Source organism: Saccopteryx bilineata, chromosome 10 (assembly GCF_036850765.1).
Source record: "Saccopteryx bilineata isolate mSacBil1 chromosome 10, mSacBil1_pri_phased_curated, whole genome shotgun sequence".
In the NCBI taxonomy this organism is placed as follows: Eukaryota; Metazoa; Chordata; class Mammalia; order Chiroptera; family Emballonuridae; genus Saccopteryx; species Saccopteryx bilineata.
This window is the reverse complement of record NC_089499.1, coordinates 50,895,536-50,916,308: the sequence shown is the minus strand read 5'-3', so window position 1 is coordinate 50,916,308 and position 20,773 is coordinate 50,895,536. Positions and strand designations below refer to the sequence as shown.

At 49.5% G+C, this 20,773-nt stretch overlaps 2 protein-coding genes across 5 annotated transcripts; one reads left to right on the top strand and one right to left on the bottom strand.

Annotated features, from left to right (window-relative positions):
* Window positions 1-29: 29 nt before the first annotated feature.
* On the top strand, window positions 30-10,545 carry CRELD1 (cysteine rich with EGF like domains 1). 3 transcript variants are annotated; one of them, XM_066245561.1, is made up of 11 exons: window positions 30-231; window positions 706-898; window positions 1,138-1,220; window positions 5,420-5,530; window positions 5,835-5,926; window positions 7,139-7,315; window positions 7,399-7,494; window positions 8,510-8,593; window positions 8,742-8,837; window positions 9,051-9,185; window positions 9,893-10,545. In XM_066245561.1, the coding sequence occupies exons 2-11, from the start codon at window positions 725-727 to the stop codon at window positions 10,105-10,107; spliced, it is 1,263 nt and encodes a 420-aa protein (XP_066101658.1). In that variant the 5' UTR covers window positions 30-231; window positions 706-724; the 3' UTR covers window positions 10,108-10,545. The 3 variants fall into 3 exon arrangements, with proteins under 3 accessions (XP_066101658.1, XP_066101660.1, XP_066101659.1); XM_066245562.1 differs by lacking the exon at window positions 30-231 and adding an exon at window positions 304-524; XM_066245563.1 differs by lacking the exon at window positions 7,139-7,315.
* Window positions 10,546-11,063: 518 nt separating this feature from the next.
* Window positions 11,064-20,006, bottom strand: PRRT3 (proline rich transmembrane protein 3). 2 transcript variants are annotated; one of them, XM_066245546.1, is made up of 5 exons: window positions 19,887-20,006; window positions 19,412-19,477; window positions 14,712-15,788; window positions 14,344-14,499; window positions 11,064-13,756 (listed from the first exon to the last, which is right to left on the bottom strand). In XM_066245546.1, the coding sequence occupies exons 3-5, from the start codon at window positions 15,730-15,732 to the stop codon at window positions 11,997-11,999; spliced, it is 2,937 nt and encodes a 978-aa protein (XP_066101643.1). In that variant the 5' UTR covers window positions 15,733-15,788; window positions 19,412-19,477; window positions 19,887-20,006; the 3' UTR covers window positions 11,064-11,996. The 2 variants fall into 2 exon arrangements, with proteins under 2 accessions (XP_066101643.1, XP_066101642.1); XM_066245545.1 differs by having other exon boundaries at window positions 19,412-19,566; window positions 19,887-19,973.
* Window positions 20,007-20,773: the final 767 nt, after the last annotated feature.

Below are 20,773 nucleotides of genomic sequence, written 5' to 3'. Positions count from 1 at the left end.
AGCCTGGAACGCCGCCCGCAGCCCATGTACCCTTAACAGCCGGACAGGTGCAGCCCGGCATCGCCTCTGCTTGGCTAGTGCGGGATGACGCAATGGCACATGGCTCGCCACCATTGGCTGTAGCGTGAGCTCCGCCCTCCGGGCTGCGGAGCTGGCGGAGATTGCACGTCTTACGCATGCAGCAGCGAAGGTGGCGCTGAGAAGACTGAGTCGTCTGCGCCGGCGGGCTGGGTGGGTCATCTCTTCCTCCTACGCAATCTAGGCGGATCTAGATCCTCCTCTGCCTGTTTTTGGGCAGTGCCTTTGCAGCCTGCGGGCGCTGAACCTGGGCCCTTCTTTTCATATCCGGATCCGGGCTCCTCCCCTCAAGATCGTTCATCCGGCTTCTCCCCAGTATTTGGAATTTGACCCATTGTCCCTAATTCCACTAATCCTGCCCTTAATAATTCATATTCAGACCCTTATTTATAAACAATGGGCTGACACCCACCTGCATGCCGAGGGTCCAGGCTACCTACCCAACGGTAAAGAGGATAACTTATTCCCGTTTATTTCTCCACCATACCCCCTCCCCAGGCATACCCCAGTCCAGCCTCCTTTTCTTATAATAACAGATCTGGGTTTTCAGATTCGTGGCACCTCAGAACCGACCCTTTTTCTTACCTGGCTTCTCCAGCGAACCCTATCATTGCCCTCCATCTATAGGTCCCCAGCCTAGGAAAAGATGGCTCAACGACACTCGAGGGGCCTGATCCCAGCTCTGCTCTGGGGCTTGAGCCTCTTCTTCAGCCTCCCAGGCCCAGTTTGTCTCCAGCCCTCTCCGCCTCCCCAGTCTTCGCCCCCAACTAAGCCCCATCCGTGCCATACATGCCGGGGACTTGTCGACAGCTTCAACAAGGTGGGTGTACCAGCCTATTGGGAAGGGCCCAGTTATTATAGCAAGTGGTTGAGAGTGGGGAGATCTGTGATACAAGTCTGTATGGATTTCAAGTCCTAACCTGGTTACTTACTAGTTGTATAACCCTGGGCTGGTTGCCTCTCTGTGCCTGTTTCCTAATCAGTGAAATACTGAAGTGCCAGAATGAGCCAGGCATTGTACTTCTATGTTTAGATATTACTAGTTATCTCCATTTCCAGGGCCTCGAGAGAACCATCCGGGACAACTTTGGAGGTGGAAATACTGCCTGGGAGGAAGAGAAGTTGTCCAAATACAAAGACAGGTAAGGGGCTAGAAGGATAGGTTTGTATTGCTCACCTCCCAATCTCTGCTCTACCTGTGGGGACCTAGAGCATCTTAGGGAGTGCTTACTCATTCAACAAATATCACTGAATATCTACAGTACAGCAGTACACAAGGCAAGCAAAATCCCATTTTCAAGTGGCTTACATTCTTGAAGAGCAGACAAGTGGTAAATAAGGAAATAAATAATGTCATCAGGTGAATAACAGTAAAGCAGGGTGGACTGCAGAATGATGAGACCATGGTGTTCAAGGTCTGACATCTGTATAGAAACCTGAAGTGAAGAAGCAAACTACGTGACAGGGAAGAGGTGTAGACAGAGTGAGACTGAGCTTGGTGTATTTGAGAAGTGGCTGGAATGGAATGGTAAAGGGGGAAGGTAGAGGCCCAGACTGGGAAGGCCACAGTACGTTTAGAATTCATTCTGAATGTAGAAGGAAACCATTGGGAGGTTTTGAGCAGAGAAGTGATATGGTCTTATTTATACCTTTAAAAGATTACTCATATGGCTGTGTAGCAAACAGGCTATAGAAGACCAGGGTAGAAGAAGCAGAGAGACCAGCTGAGAGGCTAATGCATAATCAAGGCATGAAGATAGTATGGACTAGTGTTCTGTCTAGTGGTGAACATGGTGAGGAGGAGTCAAATTCTGGGTATAGCCTGACCAGGTGGTGGCGCAGTGGATAGAGCATCGGACTGGGCTGCGGAAGGACCCAGGTTCGAGACCCCGAGGTCGCCAGCTTGAGCGTGGGCTCATCTGGCTTGAGCAAAGAGCTCACCAGCTTGGACCCAAGGTCGCTGGCTCCAGCAGGGGGTTACTCGGTCTGCTGAAGGCCCGCGGTCAGGGCACATGTGAGAAAGCAATCAATGAACAACTAAGAAGTCGCAACACGCAAGGAGAAACTGATGATTGATGCTTCTCATCTCTCTCTGTTCCTGTCTGTCTGTCCCTGTCTATCTCTGCCTCTGTAAAAAAAAAAAAAAAAAAAATTAAAAAAAAAAAATTAAATTCTGGGTATATTTTGCAGATAGACTGATAGGACTTGATTGTGGATTTGTTATATGGTATAAGAGAAAAAGAGTAAAAGATGCTTATTAGGTTTTGGGCATGAGCAACTGGGTGAATTATGGGGCTATTTTCTGAGATGGATTAAACTAAGAAGGAGAATGATTAGGGATGGGGTGGAATCAGATTTTCTCTTTGAACATTTGGAGCTGAGATGTCCATTAAACCAGTGGTAGTCAACCTGGTTCCTACCGCCCACTAGTGGGCGTTCCAGCTTTCATGGTGGGCAGTTGCGGAGCAACCAAAGTATAAATAAAAAGATAGATTTAACTATAGTAAGTTGTTTTATAAAGATTTATTCTGCCAAACTTAGCGAAAATCCAACATAAAGTACTTGGTAAGTAATTATTATTATATGCTTTAACTTGCTGTAACTCTGCTTTATAAATTTTATAAAGTAAAGTTACTTCCTTACTTTATAAATCACCATTACTGTGGAACCAGTGGGCGGTTAGAAAAATTTACTACTAACAGAGATACAAAAGTCGTGGTAGGTATAAAAAGATTGACTACCCCTACATGACACAGTCAAGTTGAGTTAAATTTAGGACAAGATGAGATTATATTGAGAGGAAAGGTCTGAGCCCTATACCCTCCAGCTTTTCAAAGTCAAACTGAGGAGAAGGAGTAGCAAAAACTTGGAGTTAGGCAGACCTGGTTGTCAGTTCTCACTCTAGGTATTCTAGGGAGGGTCTCTTAACTTCTCTGAGCCTCAGTTTCCTCATCTGTAAAATGGGGATATTAATACATGCTTTGCCTATTTCATAGGGTTGTGGTAAAGATTAAATTGTGATGCCCATTAGAAATAAAAGCTTTTATTATGTAACATTGTTTATTTTCTCAATAGGCCTTAATTTCTTTATTTGGCAATGAGAGGATTGGCCAAGATAACCCTATGGGCACTTCAACCTTAAAATGGCTCCTGTTTTTTTGGTTGTTGTTGTTGTTTTAATTTTAATTTATTGTGTTAACATGGATTCAAGTGTCCCACTGAATATAACACCCTCACCCCCCCCACCGTGTCCCTATTTACACCCCCTTTGCCCCCCTCTCCCTTATTTTTGTTTTTTAAATAACCTCCTATATACCAGGCACTGTGTTAGACTCTTTAAATGCATAACATCATACATTACATGTGTGTGGATATATATATATTTAAAGTTTTTTTATTGAAGTAGAATACATAACATAAAATTTATCATTAAAGACATTTTGTACATTCAGTGTTTTGCTAGCATTACCACTAGTTCCAGAACATTTTCATCATCCCCCCAAAAAATTTTAGCCTGACCTGTGGTGGTGCAGTTGATAAAGCATCTACCTGGAATGCTGAGGTCGCAGGTTCGAAACCCTGAGCTTGCCTGGTTAAGGCATATTTGGGAATTGATGCTTCCTGCTCCTCCCACTTTCTCTCTCTCTCTCCTCTCTAAAATGAATAAATGAAATCTTAAAAAAAATTTTTTTAATCCATTAAGCAGTCACTCCTCAATCTCCTTCCCCTCAGCCCTTGATAACCACTAATTTGCTTCCTGTCTCTATGGATTTGCTAATTCTATTGGAATCCTACAATTTGTGGCCTTTTATGGTCGTCTTCTTTCACTCACCTAATGTTTTTTTTTTTTTTTAAACTTTATTTTTTTTTTAATTTTATTTTTTTATTTATTCATTTTTAGAGAGGAAGAGAGAAGATAGAGAGACAGAGAGAGAGAGAGAAGGGGGGAGGAGCTGGAAGCATCAACTCCCATATGTGCCTTGACCAGGCAAGCCCAGGGTTTCGAACTGGCGACCTCAGCATTTCCAGGTTGATGCTTTATCCACTGCGCCACCACAGGTCAGGCTCACCTAATGTTTTCAAGGTTTATCCATATTGTAGTATATACCAGTACTTCATTCCTTTTTAAGGCTTAATAATATTCTGTTGTATGGATATACATCATTTTGTTCATCTATTCATCATTTGGATTGTTTCTACCTTTTGGCTATTATGAATACTATTGCTAAGAACATTTGTGTATAAGCTTTTGTTTCAACACTTATTTCCATCCTTTGGGTATAAACCCAGGAGTGCAATTACTGAGTCATGTGGTGATTCCATGTTTAACTTATTGAGGAACTGCAGAACTGTTTTCCACCATGTCTGCACCATTTTTCATTCTTACCTATAATGTAAAAGGGTTCCAGTTTCTCCAAATTCTCACACTTTTTATCTGATATATATATTTTTAATTACATCTACCCATCAAGAGTATATATTTCATTGTACAGGTGCAGGAACTGAGGCATCGTACAACAAACCTTGTAGGGGAGGTAATGTCCCCATTTTACATATGAGAAAATAAGTTCAAGAAGGTCTGGCCCTGGCCAGTTGGCTCAGTGGTAGAGCGTCGGCCTGGTGTGCAGGAGTCCCGGGTTCGATTCCCGGCCAGGGCACACAGGAGAAGCGCCCATCTGCTTCTCCACCCCTCCCCCTCTCCTTCCTCTCTGTCTCTCTCTTCCCTTCCTGCAGCCAAGGCTCCACTGGAGCAAAGTTTGCCCGGGTGCTGAGGATGGCTCTGTGGCCTCTGCCTCAGGCGCTAGAATGGCTCTTATTGCGGCAGAGCAATGCCCCAAGATGGGCAGAGCATCGCCCTCTGGTGGGCATGCTGGGTGGATCCCAGTCGGGTGCATGCGGGAGTCTGTCTGACTGCCTCCCTGTTTCCAGCTTCGGAAAAATACAAAAAAAAAAAAAAAAAAAGGTCTGTCTGACTCTCAAAACCAGTATCCCTTGCCTGACCTGTGGTGGCGCAGTGGATAAAAGCGTGGACCTGGAAACTGAGGTTGTCGTTTCAAAACCCTGGGCTTGCCTGATCATGGCACATGGGGAGTTGATGCTTCCTGCTCCTCCCTACCCCGCCTTCTCTCTCCTCTCTCTAAAATGAATAAATAAAATCTAAAAAAGAGAAAGAAACCAGAAGCCAAACTTTATAAAAAACAGAAACAACAGTATCCCTCATTTTGCCCTATGGCCTTTCCTTTGACACTGCTATGGCATGAGGAGTGGTGGGAGATGAGACCTTTAGGAGGGTGGTGGGTTTAGGGGAATGTGTTCCCACCACCCCTGCCTGTCTGGCCAGTGAGACTCGTCTGGTAGAGGTACTTGAGAACGTGTGCAGCAAGTCGGACTTCGAGTGCCACCGCCTGCTGGAGCTGAGTGAGGAGTTGATGGAGAGCTGGTGGTTTCACAAGTGAGTGATGTGGGGGCTTTCCCAGGGTAGGGGCCATAGGCAGGGCCTGGTAGTAAAGTAGAGAGCTGCATGCTGAGGGCTGTGTCTTGGTTTGGCTCCTCCTTCTTAACCTACATCTGCTAAGGACTTGCTGAGTTTCAGTTTACCCCTCTGTAAAATGAGGAAAGGGTGTTGGTCAGGTGGCCTTATGGGTCATATACCCACGATGGGTTGTCTCACAGATTCTATGGGAGGTTGAAGGGTGGGCAGCACCTCTGACACTTGTCTAAGGCTCCCTCACTGTTCTACCACCTCCCTGCCTTAGGCAGCAGGAAGCCCCAGACCTCTTCCAGTGGCTCTGCTCAGATTCCCTGAAGCTCTGCTGCCCTTCAGGCACCTTTGGGCCCTCCTGCCTTCGTGAGTTATTCAAGTTCCTCTTGGGGGATGGAAGGGGACTTCTGAGGCCAGGACTCTAGTCCCGGCTCTGCCCCTAGTTGGCTGTGTGAGCTTAGGCTGCTCAGATAACTTCTCTGGACCTTACTTCTTACCTGCCTAATAAGGTGGGCGAGATGAGCAAATCACTGGGGAATGGCTCTAAAAAAAGAGATGGGGCTAGACTGAGTCAGATGCTGCTGTGGTTTTTAATCTTGTATTTGAGAGATGCCTCCACTCCCAATCCTCATTTCCCTTGCCTAGATCAGACCAGGCCCCATCCCTTATACTAAGGGGACCTTCTTACCCCTGGATGGCAAACTGCTGCTCACAAGCCACTTGCGGCTCTTTGGCCCCTTGAGTGTGGCTCTTCCAAAAAATACCACATGTGGGCGCTATCTCGATAAGGAATGTACCTACCTATGTAGTTAAAAAAATTTGGCTCTCTTGCCTGACCAGGCAGTGGTGCTGTGGATAGAGTGTCGGACTGGGATGCGGAAGACCCAGGTTCGAGACCCCGAGGTCACCAGCTTGAGCACGGGCTCATCTGGTTTGAGCAAAACTCACCAGCTTGGACCCAAGGTCGCTGGCTTGAGCAAGGGGTTACTCCATCTGCTGTAGCCCCCCAACCCCATCAAGGCACATGTGAGAAAGCAGTCAATGAACAACTAAGGTGCCGCAACAAAAAACTAATGATTGATGCTTCTCATCTCTCTCTGTTCCTGTGTGTCTGTCCCTTCTGTCCCTCTCTCTGATTCTCTCTCTGTCTCTGTTTAAAAAAAAAATGGCTCTCAAAAGAAATTTCAATCATTGTACTATTGATATTTGGCTCTGTTGACTGAGTTTGCCAACCACTAGCTAAGCAGGTGCTGTACTGAAGCCCCGATTGTCACCACCTTTTTCTACACACAGTCCTGAGTCAGGAGCTAAACTTACTACCAGCCCCTTTTAGAAAAATCTCTCCAGAAGCTTTACATAAAGAGTTAGTAACAAAGATGGTCAAGTCAATCTTTATAAAAGAGAAGATTTATAAATAACCTAATTTTCCACAGTGAAGTAGTTAAGTATTAATAAATTTGACAGTTTTATGACAAAATACTATGTTGCCATTAAAATTGTTTTCTCTCTAAAAATGTTAATGTTTTCTATTTACAAGATTTTAAAAATAATTTCACCTGATTTGGTGTCTGCCCACAGCCTGTCCTGGGGGCACAGAGAAGCCCTGCGGTGGCTACGGGCATTGTGAAGGGGAAGGGACTCGAGGGGGCAGCGGGCGCTGTGACTGCCAAGCCGGCTATGGGGGTGAGGCCTGTGGTCAGTGCGGCCTTGGCTACTTTGAGGCAGAGCGCAACGCCAGCCATCTGGTATGTTCGGGTAGGTAGCCAAAAGGAGAGACACTGGGCAGGGTCTGATGGGGTGCCTGCTTGCTTGTCCTCATTCTTTCCTATTCCACCCAGCTTGTTTTGGCCCCTGTGCCCGTTGCTCGGGACCTGAGGAATCAAACTGTTTACAGTGCAAGAAGGGCTGGGCTCTGCATCACCTCAAGTGTGTAGGTGAGTGGGGTTGTGCCTTGGGTCTGGGGAGGAGGGCAGGGGCCTAGGCTTGGTTCTCCATCAGTACCCACATCTCTGGGCTAGACCAACACAGTTCTCATTTTTATGGAGATCTCAGGCTGGTGGGGAAGGCAGAAAAGTAACCAGGCACTTATAGTTCAAACTGATCTTTGTACAGTGAGAGATGTCCCTAATCCAGGTTGGTAGAGGTAGGGAGTCAAGAAAGGCTTCTTCAAGGAGGTGTTACTTAGACCAAGTCTGGAAAATTGAGGAAGGGTTAGCCAGAGGAATGAGGACACTGAACTTTGGTCAGTAAACCTAGGTTTGAGACTTTGTTTGGTCTCAAGCCTAACCATTTATAAAGGTGAGAGTAATAGCTAAGCTGCTGTAACAAAAAGATCCCCAAAGTTTGGCTTAAAGAATTCAGAGGTTTAGCCTGACCTGTGGTAGCACAATGGATAAAACATCAACCTGGAACACTGAAGTCACTGGAAGAATTTAGAGGTTTGTTTTTTATCTTAAACCACAGTCTCAAAGCAAGTGGTATGGGTTGGGAAGCTCTACTTATCATAATTACTCAAAAGACCCAGATTTCTTCTTTCTTACCGTGCAGTCATGCCATTTGGTATTGTCTTTGTGGTTGAAGCGAAGTCATGGGCACCTCTGTGTTTCATAACCTGGCACTCAGGAAGTAAGACAGGGAAAAAAGTATATAGATGAGTCCAAGCCTGTTGTTTTAAAACAAAGCTAAAAGTGGAGCACATCACCTCTTTTTATATCCTGTTGGCCAGAATGCAACCACAAGGCCATTCTGAGGTGCAAGGCAGATTGAAAAAGGTATTCTCCGCCTGGGCGTCCTGGAGCCCAGCTGCGCCTCTACTTCTGTGTTGGTGGCCAGCCTGCAGTTGCTGCCACACCATATACACCTGGCAAGTCCATTCCCCAGCAATCCTGGCCTCAGCTTTCCTGTTAGTGAACTAGGGATTGAAATTCCCCACCTTGCTGGACTCTGCAGATATTGACGAGTGTGGTACAGAGCGAGCCAACTGTGGAGCTGACCAATTCTGCGTGAACACAGAGGGCTCCTATGAGTGCCGAGGTGAGTATCCACTCCTGTAGAGGAGGAGATGTGGGAAGGGTTAGGAGGAACTGCTCCACACCTGTTCACCCCAAACTTCTGTCTTCTCAGGCACCAGAATCCCCCTGGGCCTAGTGGCAGCTCTCAACCTTCTCTCTTTTTTCTCCAGACTGTGCCAAAGCTTGCTTGGGCTGCATGGGGGCAGGGCCAGGGCGCTGTAAGAAGTGTAGCCCTGGCTACCAGCAGGTGGGCTCCAAGTGTCTTGGTGAGTCTCCTGTCAATGGGGCATGGGTACCTTAGAATGCCTTGCCACCGTGAATTGAAAGGGGCTGGAATGTGGACATGGTAGGGGGAGGAATGGTAGAAGTTACCTGGGCAAGGGTAGAAGGGTGTCAGGATGTGAGCAAGATGGAATCAGGGGTACTGCATGTGGGACCCTGGCAGTCAGGCCTCTGATCCCTCCTAATCCTCCCTCAAGATGTAGACGAGTGTGAGACAGAGGTGTGTCCAGGAGAGAACGAGCAATGTGAGAACACCGAAGGCAGTTACCGTTGTGTCTGTGCCGAGGGCTACAAACAGATTGAGGGCATCTGTGTGAAGGAGCAGATCCCAGGTGAGCCCCCAACCTGGCCTCCAGCAAACCTTCTCCCCATCTGTCAGTCCTCATGAGGCTGTATTGAGACCTAAAGCCTACATCTGATCTCCGGAGTGGCTTTTGGTGGCCTCACACCTCCCTGGGGTAGAAAGAAGACTGGACTTTGCATCAAATTACTCTGCCTCCCCAAGCCTCTTTCCTCATCTGTCCAATGGGACAGTCATAGCAGTACACTATGGTGTGGTGAAATGGAGGACAGTCACAATGATGACAGTATTGATCACTTCTACAGCTCTTACCATGTGTCAGAAACTGTTCCAAGCATGTGGCATGTATTAACTTACTTACCCCTAAAACAAATCCAGTGCTGTAGGTATCTTTCTCATCCCCATTTAACATAGTGGAAACTAGGATGCAGAGAAATGAAGCAACTTGCCTAGGGCCATGGAGTCGAATCCAGGCTGTCTCGCTCTGGAGCTGGACTAGTATACATAACGTGCTCTGTCACACCTTGCTCACCATATAACCTTGGGCAAACCTCTTCACCTCTCTGAGCCTCAGTTTCCTATTTACTGAAACAGAGGTAATAACTGCCTCTCAGAGTTGTTCTCAGCAGTAAATGACATTGTTTGCTGGTATGCCCGGCAAACAACTGTCAGGATTGATTGTGTGCGTGGGAGACTCCAGGAAATGGAGGAATGACAGGTGTTTCTCTTATTCCTCAGAGTCAGCAGGCTTTTTCTCAGAGATGACAGAGGACGAGATGGTGGTACTGCAGCAGATGTTCTTCGGTGTCATCATCTGTGCACTGGCCACGTTGGCGGCCAAGGGCGACTTGGTCTTTACTGCTATCTTCATTGGGGCTGTGGCAGCCATGACTGGCTACTGGTTATCAGAACGCAGTGACCGTGTGTTGGAAGGTTTCATCAAGGGCAGATAATCTCTGCCACACTTTGAGGATCTCCTTCCACCAGGCTGCCCCCAGAAGTCAGGCCTCTCCTGCCTGGACACTCAAGGCAGCTTGCTTTACTTTCAAGTGGGATAAACAACCCCTACCCACCTACGGAGCAGCCTAGGCATCCAGGCCTGGGAAAGTGAGGCCCCTGGGGTGAGGAAGTAGCCCTAAAGGTGGATGCCATAAAATCTTGGCCTTGGGAGAACTGGGCAGGCTTCTCAGTGTGTAGAGTTTTAAAAGTGTCTTACGGTGGCTGCTAGTGAACTTTGGCCTCTGCCCAGGATGGGGGTGTCAGCCCATCACAGCCCCCTCCTGCCAGCCGCATGCTGCCAGCTCCTGCTCCAATTCACCTCCCATCCCCACCTCTCAGCCACTGATTTATTTATTCATCTCAGGAAATAAAGGTCTTGGAAAAGAGAGAAACTTCAGTCTTACTACCTGCCCCCAACCACCATGAGTTGGCCTAAACCAGTGGTCAGAAAACTGCGGTTCTTTGGCCCCTTGAGTGTGGCTCTTCCACAGAATACCATGTGCAGGCGCTACCTCAGTAAGGAATGTACCTACCTATATAGTTTAAATTTTTTGGCTCTCAAAAGAAATTTCAATCGTTGTATTGTTGATATTTGGCTCTGTTGACTAATGAGTTTGCCAACTAATGAGTAGCCTAAGCTACTGAGAGCTCCCCAACCCTTAGGGAAGTTTTCTAAAACCCTGGGAAACAGAGGGCCACCCTGGTAGAGAAGTAGAGGGAGCAGAGAGGAGAAGTATGACCCTGAAGTATTAGGAGACGGGAGAGGTGGAACTTTCTGGGTTCAGCATCCGCTGTTAACAGTATTTGGGCCAAAGGACCCTGGACAAATAGCTTTCATCTCTCTTCTTCTTCTTTTTTTTTTTTTTTTTTTTTTTTTGACAGAAAGGGACAGATATGGACAGACAGGGAGAAAGATGAGAAACATCAATTCTTCATTGTGGGGATCTTAGTTGTTCATTGCTTTTTCATATGTGCCTTGGCGGGGGAGGGGGGTGCTACAAGCAGAGTGAGTGACCCCTTGCTCAAGCCAGCGACCTTGGGGTCATGTCTATAATCTCATGCTCAAGTTGGTGAGCCCACACTCAAGCCAGGTGAGCCCGCAGTCAAGTGGGCAACCTCAGAGCTTCGAACCTGGGTCCTCTGCGTCCCAGTCTGATGCTTTATCCACTGCACCACTGCCTGGTCAGCTAACTTTCATGTCTTAACTTCACTCTTCTCATCTATTAAATGGGAATGATAATGCTTTCTCCTCAGGCTTATGAGACTTAAATAAGATGATGAATGTGAAGAGAGTATATACAACAAATAGTATATGTTCAATAAAATATTGGTAGCCTTATTTCTAAAGCTGTTAAGGGTCCAGTGCCCCTTCTTTTGGCAGTCCTCCTGTCCCCACCACATACTGGACTTGGAATTACTAGTTGGGGGTGCCTCCTACCTCTTCTCTGAACAGGATCCTGGTGTGCCCAGAGGGAGGCAATGAACCAAGTCCCAAGGGTTTATTTCTTTGGCACAAAGAGGACAGTCAGTCTAGACAAGCGAGCCTCAATCCTCCACAATTAGGAGTCTGGAGGGGTGTTTGGGGCACCTGGACCCCATGCCCCATACCTAAATCCATGCATGTCCACCCTGTATACCGCCTTTGTGTGAATTTCCTGCCGGAGAAAATAGAGATATTTAAAAAACAAAATACAGGGGTGGGTTCACTCCTGGCTGGCTGTGGGGGCAGCAGTCAGGTTGCAGCTCCCAGGATGCCAGTTTTTGAAATGCTCAACTGTCCCAATTGACCAGGTCATATGGCCACCAACAGCATGGCCCAGGTCCTGCAGCAGCACAGGGAGGCTCAGAGCTCAATGGTGTCGCTAGAGGCACTGCGGGAATCCCCTGGCTTGCAGCAAGGCTGGACCTCAGTCGTGGGTTCCCCAGGCCTGGTAGGAGCAGGGGCTGGGGCTGGGGCTGGCAGTAGTTGCACCGTGCTGGGCAGCTCATCTAGGGGCAGACTGTCCACCGATGACAGCCCGTGGCGCCAAGGGTTCCAGCTGATCTTGAGCGAGCCCCGGGAGAAGCTGTCCACAGAGCTACCAGAAGCCACCTGATCAGGCTCGTCCACCACGTGTGGTGGGACTGGCCCGCGCACACGCACATCGCTGAGCGACCAGCAGCGGCCTCGGAGGAGCGAAGAGCCCGCCTCATCGACCTCGGCGTCAGGGTGGCTGCCCCGACGCGGCCGCAGCGCGCCCCCAGGCGGCGGGGTGGCCAAGCCACGCAGGCCGCAGCGCCGGAACACGCTGTCCCTCACCAAGTGCTCTTTGAAGAGTGCCGCGTCAATGCTGCGGCTCAGGTTGATAGGAGAAGGGGGCCGCAGGTCCAGCTCACTCATCGACGGCGCTGGCTCCACGCTGCTACGGGAGAGTCCCGGGTCACCCCGGTGACAGCGGCCCAGGGACGCAGCCGAGCCCCAGGCACCCGAAGTGGGCGTAGCAGGCTGAACGCCCTCTGCGGGGTTGCGGATGAGGCTCTTACTGATGTCCAAACTGCCTGTGCCGACGCCAGTGGGCCCTGCATAGCAGTTGTTGGGTCGCTCCGGCACCTCGCTTTTGCCCGAGGGCGCGGGACATGCCAGACGCAGCAGCTTAGCCCAGCACGCATGCTCTGTGGGCGGCCTGGGCCGGACGGCGGCCATGGCAGCCAACGCCAAGGCGAGAGCCCAAGTAAGCTCCAACAGGCGCAGCCAGAAATGGACTCCCCACCAGGCCCATGAGAAGCGGCCCACGCGGCCAGGGCCTGGGTATAGCCAGAGCGCGGCCGCCAGTTGTAAGCCGCTGGCCAGCAGCCCCAGCGCACCAGCCACTGCCAGTAGCCGTGGGCCCGGGCTGACATCCCAGCCCCGCGGCCCATCCAGCAGGCGGCGACGGCACAGACAGAGCGTGCCCAGAGCGACGGCTGCCCCCCAGGCGCACGAGAAGCCCTGAGCCAGGAGGTTCAGTGCCGGCCTCGCTGACAGCAGGTCTGTAGTGAGTAACACCACGCCGTGCACCAACGCCACTACTCCCAACAGAAGCGGGTTCTGCAGCTTCTGTGGCAGCCCGGCACCCAGGCCGAGCAGGGTCAAGGCCGCTAGAGCAGTGAGCAGCAAGGGGAAGGGTAGGTTATAGAGCACCAGGCCGGCGCGTAAACCCAGCCGCGCCTGCGAGCCATACGGGTCCGCAAGCATGTAAGCAGATCGCAGCCCCGATGCTAGGAGCACCAGCACTGCCGCCACCAGTGCCAACCAGGGCCCTGTGTGGGCGGCTGCTAGAGAGCCCATTGCCAGCAACGCTGGCAGCAGAAAGAGCACCCCCACCCCATAGACGTGCAGTTCCCAGGAAAAGCTTAGCACCCTCCGAAGGGGACCCCAGCGCAGGGGAGGTGCGGTGGCGTTGGCCGGAGGGCTAGAGGCTGGGATTGATGCCATGGAGCTGGCTGAGGGCTCCGTAGCGGATGGCTGTCCCAGGGCGCGCTGCGTGGTGACCCGAATGAGGCCCCGGCGTGACGTCGACGGGGCCTGGACTGGGGGTGCTGGGGGATGGCTTTGGGGACGCCCCGGCCACTCCTCGGCTTCATCTGTAATAATAACAATATTAAAATACCCCTTGTAAAGTGCTTTTGATTTTCCATTATTCCCTAGTGTGATGGGCAAGTAATTTAACTTTTCCAAACACATCTGTAAATAGGGGATGATAGCAGAACCTACCTCACTGGACTGTGGTGAGGATCAAATGTTTAGCATAGTGCCCAGCACCCAATAAGTGTTAATGGATGCGTGCTATCATCTTTATTAATAATATGCCAGCAGTTCTCAACATGTTCTGCATATTAGAATCACCTGGAGACCAAGTGAATCAGAATTCCTTGGGAATTTTTTAAAAGCTCCTTGGGTGATTTGCCAGAATTGGAGAATCACTGCACTAAATACATCCATGTTACATTTAAGAACATTCTAGCCCCCAAAGGTCAAATGACTTCTCCCAGAGTACCTAGTGAGTATTAGTTTATTGTCACAAGTTGTTTGAAGGAGGTTCTAGCCAATTCCTTTAAGGAGGTGTTTATCTTCATTCACTCCCACCCTCCCATATGGACTTCATTCAGGTTCTTAGGTTCTTAGTTAGACAAAGTATCCGCTCTCCCCAGACCCCCAGCCATGTCCTCACCTGGCTGCAGGGCCCCCACAGGGCTCTCTGTTTGGTTAGTAGCTGGGCCAGGGTCCATGGGGCCAGGAATGAGGGACTTGGGGGTACCTGGGGCCTCCACTGCTCCTCTTACCCGCTGGGGAGAGATGGGGTCTGCTCCATTCATTGCTGCTATCTCTGAAATGACAAAAACAGTCATTACTTTGCCTGACACTCCTATGGTCCCCAAAGTCTAATTTCCCTAGGAGCAAAAGCACAATCACCACATCTGCCAGAATGAGGAAAATGAGACCCAGAGGGGCCAGAGGACACACACAAACTGAGACACCAAGCTGCCATGGAATACTGCCCCTCCCAGCCTTGCTTGGCTCCTTCACTTTGGTACCTACCTGACTTGGGCTGCCCATCAGGAGCCTCTGAGACTGGGGGATGTGAAGGTTGGGGTCCTGGTGAGCCCTGAACATCAGGGAAGTCAGCCTGCTTCAGTGAGGGACTTGGAAAACTAACTGCCCCAGTCTTCTCATCTCCAGCCTTCTTGGGGAGCTCAGCTGGCAGCTCCTTGGCAGGAGGGAGGCTTCTGGCCAATGCCAGGTCTGGCTGGGACCCAGGCTCCTGAGTGGATGCCACCTCAACTGGGGATACCAAGCCAGCCTCAGAGGCTGCTGGATCCTGCTGGGTGAAGAGGGGGCCTTGAGCTGTCTCCTGGAAGCCTTCCTCACCCCCACCCTTTTCTTCCAGCACTGGCTTCCTGATAGTGCCTGAGCTGGGTGCAAGAGTGTGGGGAGGACCCTGGTGGGCTGAGGAAGATGTCTCTGAGACCCTGTTCTTGGCTTTGGCAACCAGACCCTCATCTCTAAGTGGTTGCTGTCCCACTTGGCTTCCAGGCTCCCCTAGGGAGGGAGGTGCTGTGGGTACCCTGAGTTGGAGTTTGGGAGTTGTGGGGATGAATGTGAGATGGGGGGGCCCCATGGGATGGGGTGCTGGTGCATCTTGCTCCAGAGGCTCCTGTGAGACAGGAGTTCCTGTCCAGCCCTGAGAACTTGGCCCTTGAGCCACCTGGAAATCATATGTTACTGGGAGTCTTTCTCTCTGAGTCCCATGGGCTGCTTTAGGTCCATGCAGGGCTGGACCAAGGGGAGAATCTTCAATTCTCTCAGACACCTCTTCAGCAGGAACCTGGGGTACACTGGAGTTCCAAGGGCTCTCATCTCTGGACTTCTCCCAGAGGACGTCAAAGGCTTTGGGCTTTGTGCCAGCAGAGCCCTTGGGGAGGGCTCCCGGGATCAGATGTGGTTCTGAATCTTCCTGTAGACTGGGAAGGCCCCCACCCAGGGCAAGGCCAGCCTTCAAGGATGGCAGCAGCAATAGCAGCAGGAGGCCACATACATGGTCCAATGGACTGGGGCCCATGGTCCACTCTGATGCTCAGGCCTAGACCCTCAACTTCCAGTCCTCACTGAATGAGCCTAAAAAAAAATGGAGAAGGGGAATGACATATGAGGAATAGGGGCTCCTGTGCCTTCCCCAAGGGGGCTGGTAGAAAAGAACAAAGAGCAACATGAGGCAGGTCTCCCTCCCCCCCAACCCTTTTACCTCTTCCTGGTCTGTCTCTTTGTGCTACCCAGAGTGACCTTTTAAAACTGCATCTCTGGCCATGCCTCTTGCCCTGCTTCAAAACTTTCAGTGGCTCCCTATCACCCTCAGGAGAGACTTAACACTGTTTTCTGGCCTTCCAAGACCATACCAGGCAGCTCACTTACCCTTCAACACCTACTGGACTGCCTAATGCCCCATACCTTTGCTCTTGCCACTCCCTCTGCCTGGAATGCCCTCTCCCTTCTCCTTCACTTGCTGAAATCCTATTTGTGTGTGTGTGTGTGTGTGTGTGTGTGTGTGTGTGAGAGAGAGAGAGAGAAAGAGAGAGACAGACAGGACAGATGGGGACAAACAGGACGGGAGAGAGATGAGAAGTATCAATTCTTCATTGCGGCTCTTTAGTTGTTCATTGATTGCTTTCTCATATGTGCCTTGACCGCAGGCCTTCAGCAGACCAAGTAACCCCTTGCTCAAGCCAGCAACCTTGGTTCCAAGCTGGTGAGCTTTGCACAAACCAGATGAGCCCACGCTCAAGCTGGCAACCTTGAGGTCTCGAACCTGGGTCCTTCGCATCCCAGTCCGACGCTCTATCCACTGTGCCACCACCTGTTCAGGCTGAACTCCTATTCTTGAAGTCCTAGCTCAAATATCGGAGAGGTAGAGAGGAAGTGGAGGAATAGGACCCTGCATTTGAGGAGGGACCTGGGTTTGAATCCAAACTTTGACAGTTCCTGAGTGAGTTACTTTATGTCTTTGCTTTAGGATTTTCCCATCAGTAAAATAAGTGTAATAAGAATACCTTACTCTAAAGCAGGGGTCCCCAAACTACGGCCCACGGGCCGCATGTGGCCCCTGAGGCCATTTATTCGGCCCCTGCCGCACTTCCGGAAGGGGCACCTCTTTCATTGGTGGTCAGTGAGAGGAGCATAGTTCCCATTGAAATACTGGTCAGTTTGTTGATTTAAATTTACTTGTTCTTTATTTTAAATATTGTATTTGTTCCCGTTTTTTTTTTGTTTTTTTTTTTTTTACTTTAAAATAAGATATGTGCAGTGTGCATAGGGATTTGTTCATAGTTTTTTTTATAGTCCAGCCCTCCAATGGTCTGAGGGACAGTGAACTGGCCCCCTGTGTAAAAAGTTTGGGGACCCCTGCTCTAAAGGCTCTTATAAGACTTACATAACAAAACACATAATGGGTCAAGCCTATGATAGGAGCCTAAATATTAGAGCCCCTTTACTTTTCCCTTTGTCCAGAAAGCTTTCTTTTCCACCAGCCCCCCTTAACTATTTCAACAAATTACTGGAGCTTATACTATGTGGCAGGCCCTGGGGATAAAGCAGTGAACAGGATTGACAAGATGCCTGCACTCATGGAGCTGGGCAGCCTAGGTAAGGGACAATGAATGATGTTAAATAAGGTGAGCTACAGAGAAAAGAAAACAGGATTAAGAGGTAGAGGGATAGGGGCTACTTTACACAGAGGATGCTAGAAAAGCCTCTCTGAGGTGACATTTAAGCTGAATGCTGAATGAGAAAAAGGAGACAGCCATTCGAAGATATGGGGAAAATGTATTTGGTAGAGGGAACAGAAAGTGCAAAAGCCCTGATGCAGGAATGAGCTAGGAGAGTTCAAGAAATAGAAAGGCTGGATGGCTCGGTTGGTTAGCATCGTCCTGATACACAGAGGTTGTTAGTTCCATTTCCTCCGGTCATGGCACATACAGAAACATTGATGTGTCTGTCTCTTTCTCTCTTTCTCTCTCTCTCCCTTCCTTTCTCTAAAATCAATAAATTTTTTTAAATTAAAAAAAATTTAAGTTAAAAAGAGAAATAAGGCTAGTGTGGCTGGAGCTCAACAAATTAAGGAGAAAGTAGCAGAGAGAGATGAAATCAGGAAGGCAGGGCTAGATCACTAGGGGATCTAGCTACAATAAGTCACCTGGATTTTATTATAAGTATCTTAGGAAGCCAATGGAGATGTTAAGCATGGGAGTTTCATAATCTAATAAATGTTTTAAACGGGGGAGAGAGGCTAGTGCAGAAAGCCAGGTAAGCTATGACAGTGGCTTGTTTCAGCATAGACATTTCTTTCCCTAACACCCCCCTCCACCCCATTTGCATCACCCTGGGTATATACTGTAGTAATCTCTTGTCTCCTACACTGGCTTGGGGCTTCTCTAGGGCTGTATCTGCATCTTCCATTTCTTTTATTTTTTTTAATTAATTAATTTATTTTTTTTAATTTTTTTTACAGAGACAGAGAGTGAGTCAGAGAGAGGGATAAACAGGGACAGACAGACAGGAACAGAGAGAGATGAGAAGCATCAATCATTAGTTTTTCATTGCACGTTGCAACACCTTAGTTGTTCATTGATTGCTTTCTCATACTTGCCTTGACCGCAGGCCTTCAGCAGACCGAGTAACCCCTTGCTGGAGCCAGTGACCTTGGGTTCAAGCTGGTGAGCTTTTGGTCAAACCAGATGAGCCCACGCTCAAGCTGGCGACCTCGGGGTCTCGAACCTGGGTCGTCTGCATCCCAGTCCGACGCTCTATCCACTGCGCCACCGCCTGGTCAGGCTGCATCTTCCATTTCTTGTCTCCAGCCCCACAGTGTGTGAATGGCCCCGGCTATCTATTCCCTAAAGGTTCCTCTTCCTGAGAGTCTGTAGCTGAGCCAGGGAGGCAGGAAGGACCCCATAGCCAGAAGAGGAAGAGGACAGCGACTGAGAGCCCAGGCCTGGGTGTGTTTAGGGGTGGAGGTCCTGCTCCTTTCTTCTGGGAAACAGTCATGCCCAAATCTTCCTGGTTCCTAACCCTTGGTGGCCCACAGACACCTTGAGAATCCAGTGGAAATTCCAGGCTCTCTCCCCAGAAAAATACCCAGGTTCACCAAAAGTTGTGGACAATTTCAGGGAGTTCAAAGACCCTTTAAAGCCATCCCCCAGCCTGACCTGTGGTGGCGCAGTGGATAAAGCGTCGACCTGGAAATGCTGAGGTCGCCAGTTCGAAACCCTGGGCTTGCCTGGTCAAGGCACATCTGGGAGTTGATGCTTCCAGCTCCTCCCCCTTCTCTCTCTCTCTGTCTCTCTCTCTCTCTCTCCTCTCCAAAAATGAATAAATAAAATAATTTTAAAGCCATCCCCCAAACTGAGTTTAGACTCTGCCTTAAGTCCTTGTTGGTTCATTTCTCAGACATTCACCAATCCCCATGTTCTCTCTGCTCCTAGCCCAGGCTACGTGTGCTGGGGATCCAAACAGAAACCTGAGTTCCAGTGTCAGGAGTGGGGGTGAGCTGAGGGGAACTGACTGAAAATCCCTTAACACAGTTACTGGTTAGTAATAGTACTCCTGTGTTGAGCTCTTACCCAGTTAGGCTCCTGTGCTAAGCTTAACTGCATGTCATCTCATCCAACCCTCCCAACACAAGCAGGTGTATATATACCCATTTCACAGGGGAAGAAACCAAGGTTCAGAGAGGTTGAGCAACTCACCCAAGGTCACACAGCCATACTTGTGAAACCCGCCAGTGGTTCATTTTGCACAGGGGTTTGGAAAAGCTTTGAAGAGGAGGAGACAGCTGAGTTGGGTCTTCAATGATAAGCATATGCCATCTGCTCACCACCCCCAATCCAAGAGATGTGGGCATCTGCGGACAAGGAAGGGGTGGCCCCGTACTGGGTTCCAGCTGCTGGGTTTTTTCTCAGAGACGGGGGTGTTGGGGGATATCTCCTTGCCTCCGGGAGTGGGGAGAGGCCCGAGGACAGCGCAAGGCAGCCTCCAGAGCTGATCCATCTCAGGTTACCTCTCTTCCTCCTCCTCCCCTCCCCTGGCTCCTCGCCTTCCCGCAGTGTCCCGGGTGGGGTTGGGCTCTGATGCAAGCTCTGCTGCTCGCCCCGAGATGGGGGCTGCAGGCCCTGTTCCCTGCCCGGGCCCCGCCATTGCCGCCTCCCTCTACCAGCTCCTCACCTGGGCGTCGCGCAGGCAGCCCCCGCGTTCACCTTGCGCGTGTCCCAGCAGCTGCTCGCCCCGCCGCATCCTCCGAGATGCTCAGACTTGGCTAACAGAGCCTGGCGCTGCCGATCGTCGAGCCCGCCCACAGGAACGCCATCCTCACTTAACCCTTTCCCTGTAGGGATGGATTATTCTCCTAGTCCGGGTTTTCCCATTCTCTGAGATTCTCAGGGTTTAAGAGGGGACCGAGGTCACTTCCGAAGGATGTGGTAATCCCTTCCATAGCATTGCTCAAAATGAGGCAGCCAATCTCTGTTTGCATACCTTAGGGGACAGAGAGCTCACCTCTTTATGCTCCATACTTATATCCTTATAGGAATACATACATATCTATAGGTAAATCCTACCTATAGCTTGATACGTATCCTTCGGACCTTTTCCAATGCACAATCACATATACATTTTAAATATGAGATAATACTGTACATATTGTTCTATAACTTACTTTCTCCCTTCACTTTGCAATATATCCTGGCAACGTTTTAAAATATATATTTTATTTTATTTTTTTATTTATTCATTTTAGAGAGGAGAGGGAGAGACAGAGAGAGAGGAGAGACAGAGAGAGAAGGGGGGGAGGAGCTGGAAGCATCAACTCCCATATGTGCTTTGACCAGGCAAGCCCAGGGTTTTGAACCGGCGACCTCAGCATTTCCAGGTCGACGCTTTATCCACTGCGCCACCACAGGTCAGGCCTAAAATATATTTTTAAAATTATTAATTTAGAGAGAAAAAGAGGAAGGGAGGGGGAGAGAGAGACAGAGAAAAAAATATTGATTTGTTATTCCATTTATTCGTGCATTTGTTGGTTGTTTCTTGTATGTGCCCTGACAGGGGATCAA

Excerpts from the sequence above, each read along its gene's own strand:
- PRRT3 (XM_066245546.1), bottom strand. The coding sequence starts at position 15,732 with ATGGGCCCCAGTCCATTGGACCATGTATGTGGCCTCCTGCTGCTATTG. Across the intron at positions 14,500-14,711 it reads TGATGGGCAGCCCAAGTCAG|AGATAGCAGCAATGAATGGA; the intron begins GTAGGTACCAAA and ends TTGTCATTTCAG. Across the intron at positions 13,757-14,343 it reads TGTGGGGGCCCTGCAGCCAG|ATGAAGCCGAGGAGTGGCCG; the intron begins GTGAGGACATGG and ends TTATTATTACAG.
- CRELD1 (XM_066245561.1), top strand. The coding sequence starts at position 725 with ATGGCTCAACGACACTCGAGGGGCCTGATCCCAGCTCTGCTCTGGGGC. Across the intron at positions 7,495-8,509 it reads GCATCACCTCAAGTGTGTAG|ATATTGACGAGTGTGGTACA; the intron begins GTGAGTGGGGTT and ends TGGACTCTGCAG. Across the intron at positions 9,186-9,892 it reads TGTGAAGGAGCAGATCCCAG|AGTCAGCAGGCTTTTTCTCA; the intron begins GTGAGCCCCCAA and ends CTTATTCCTCAG.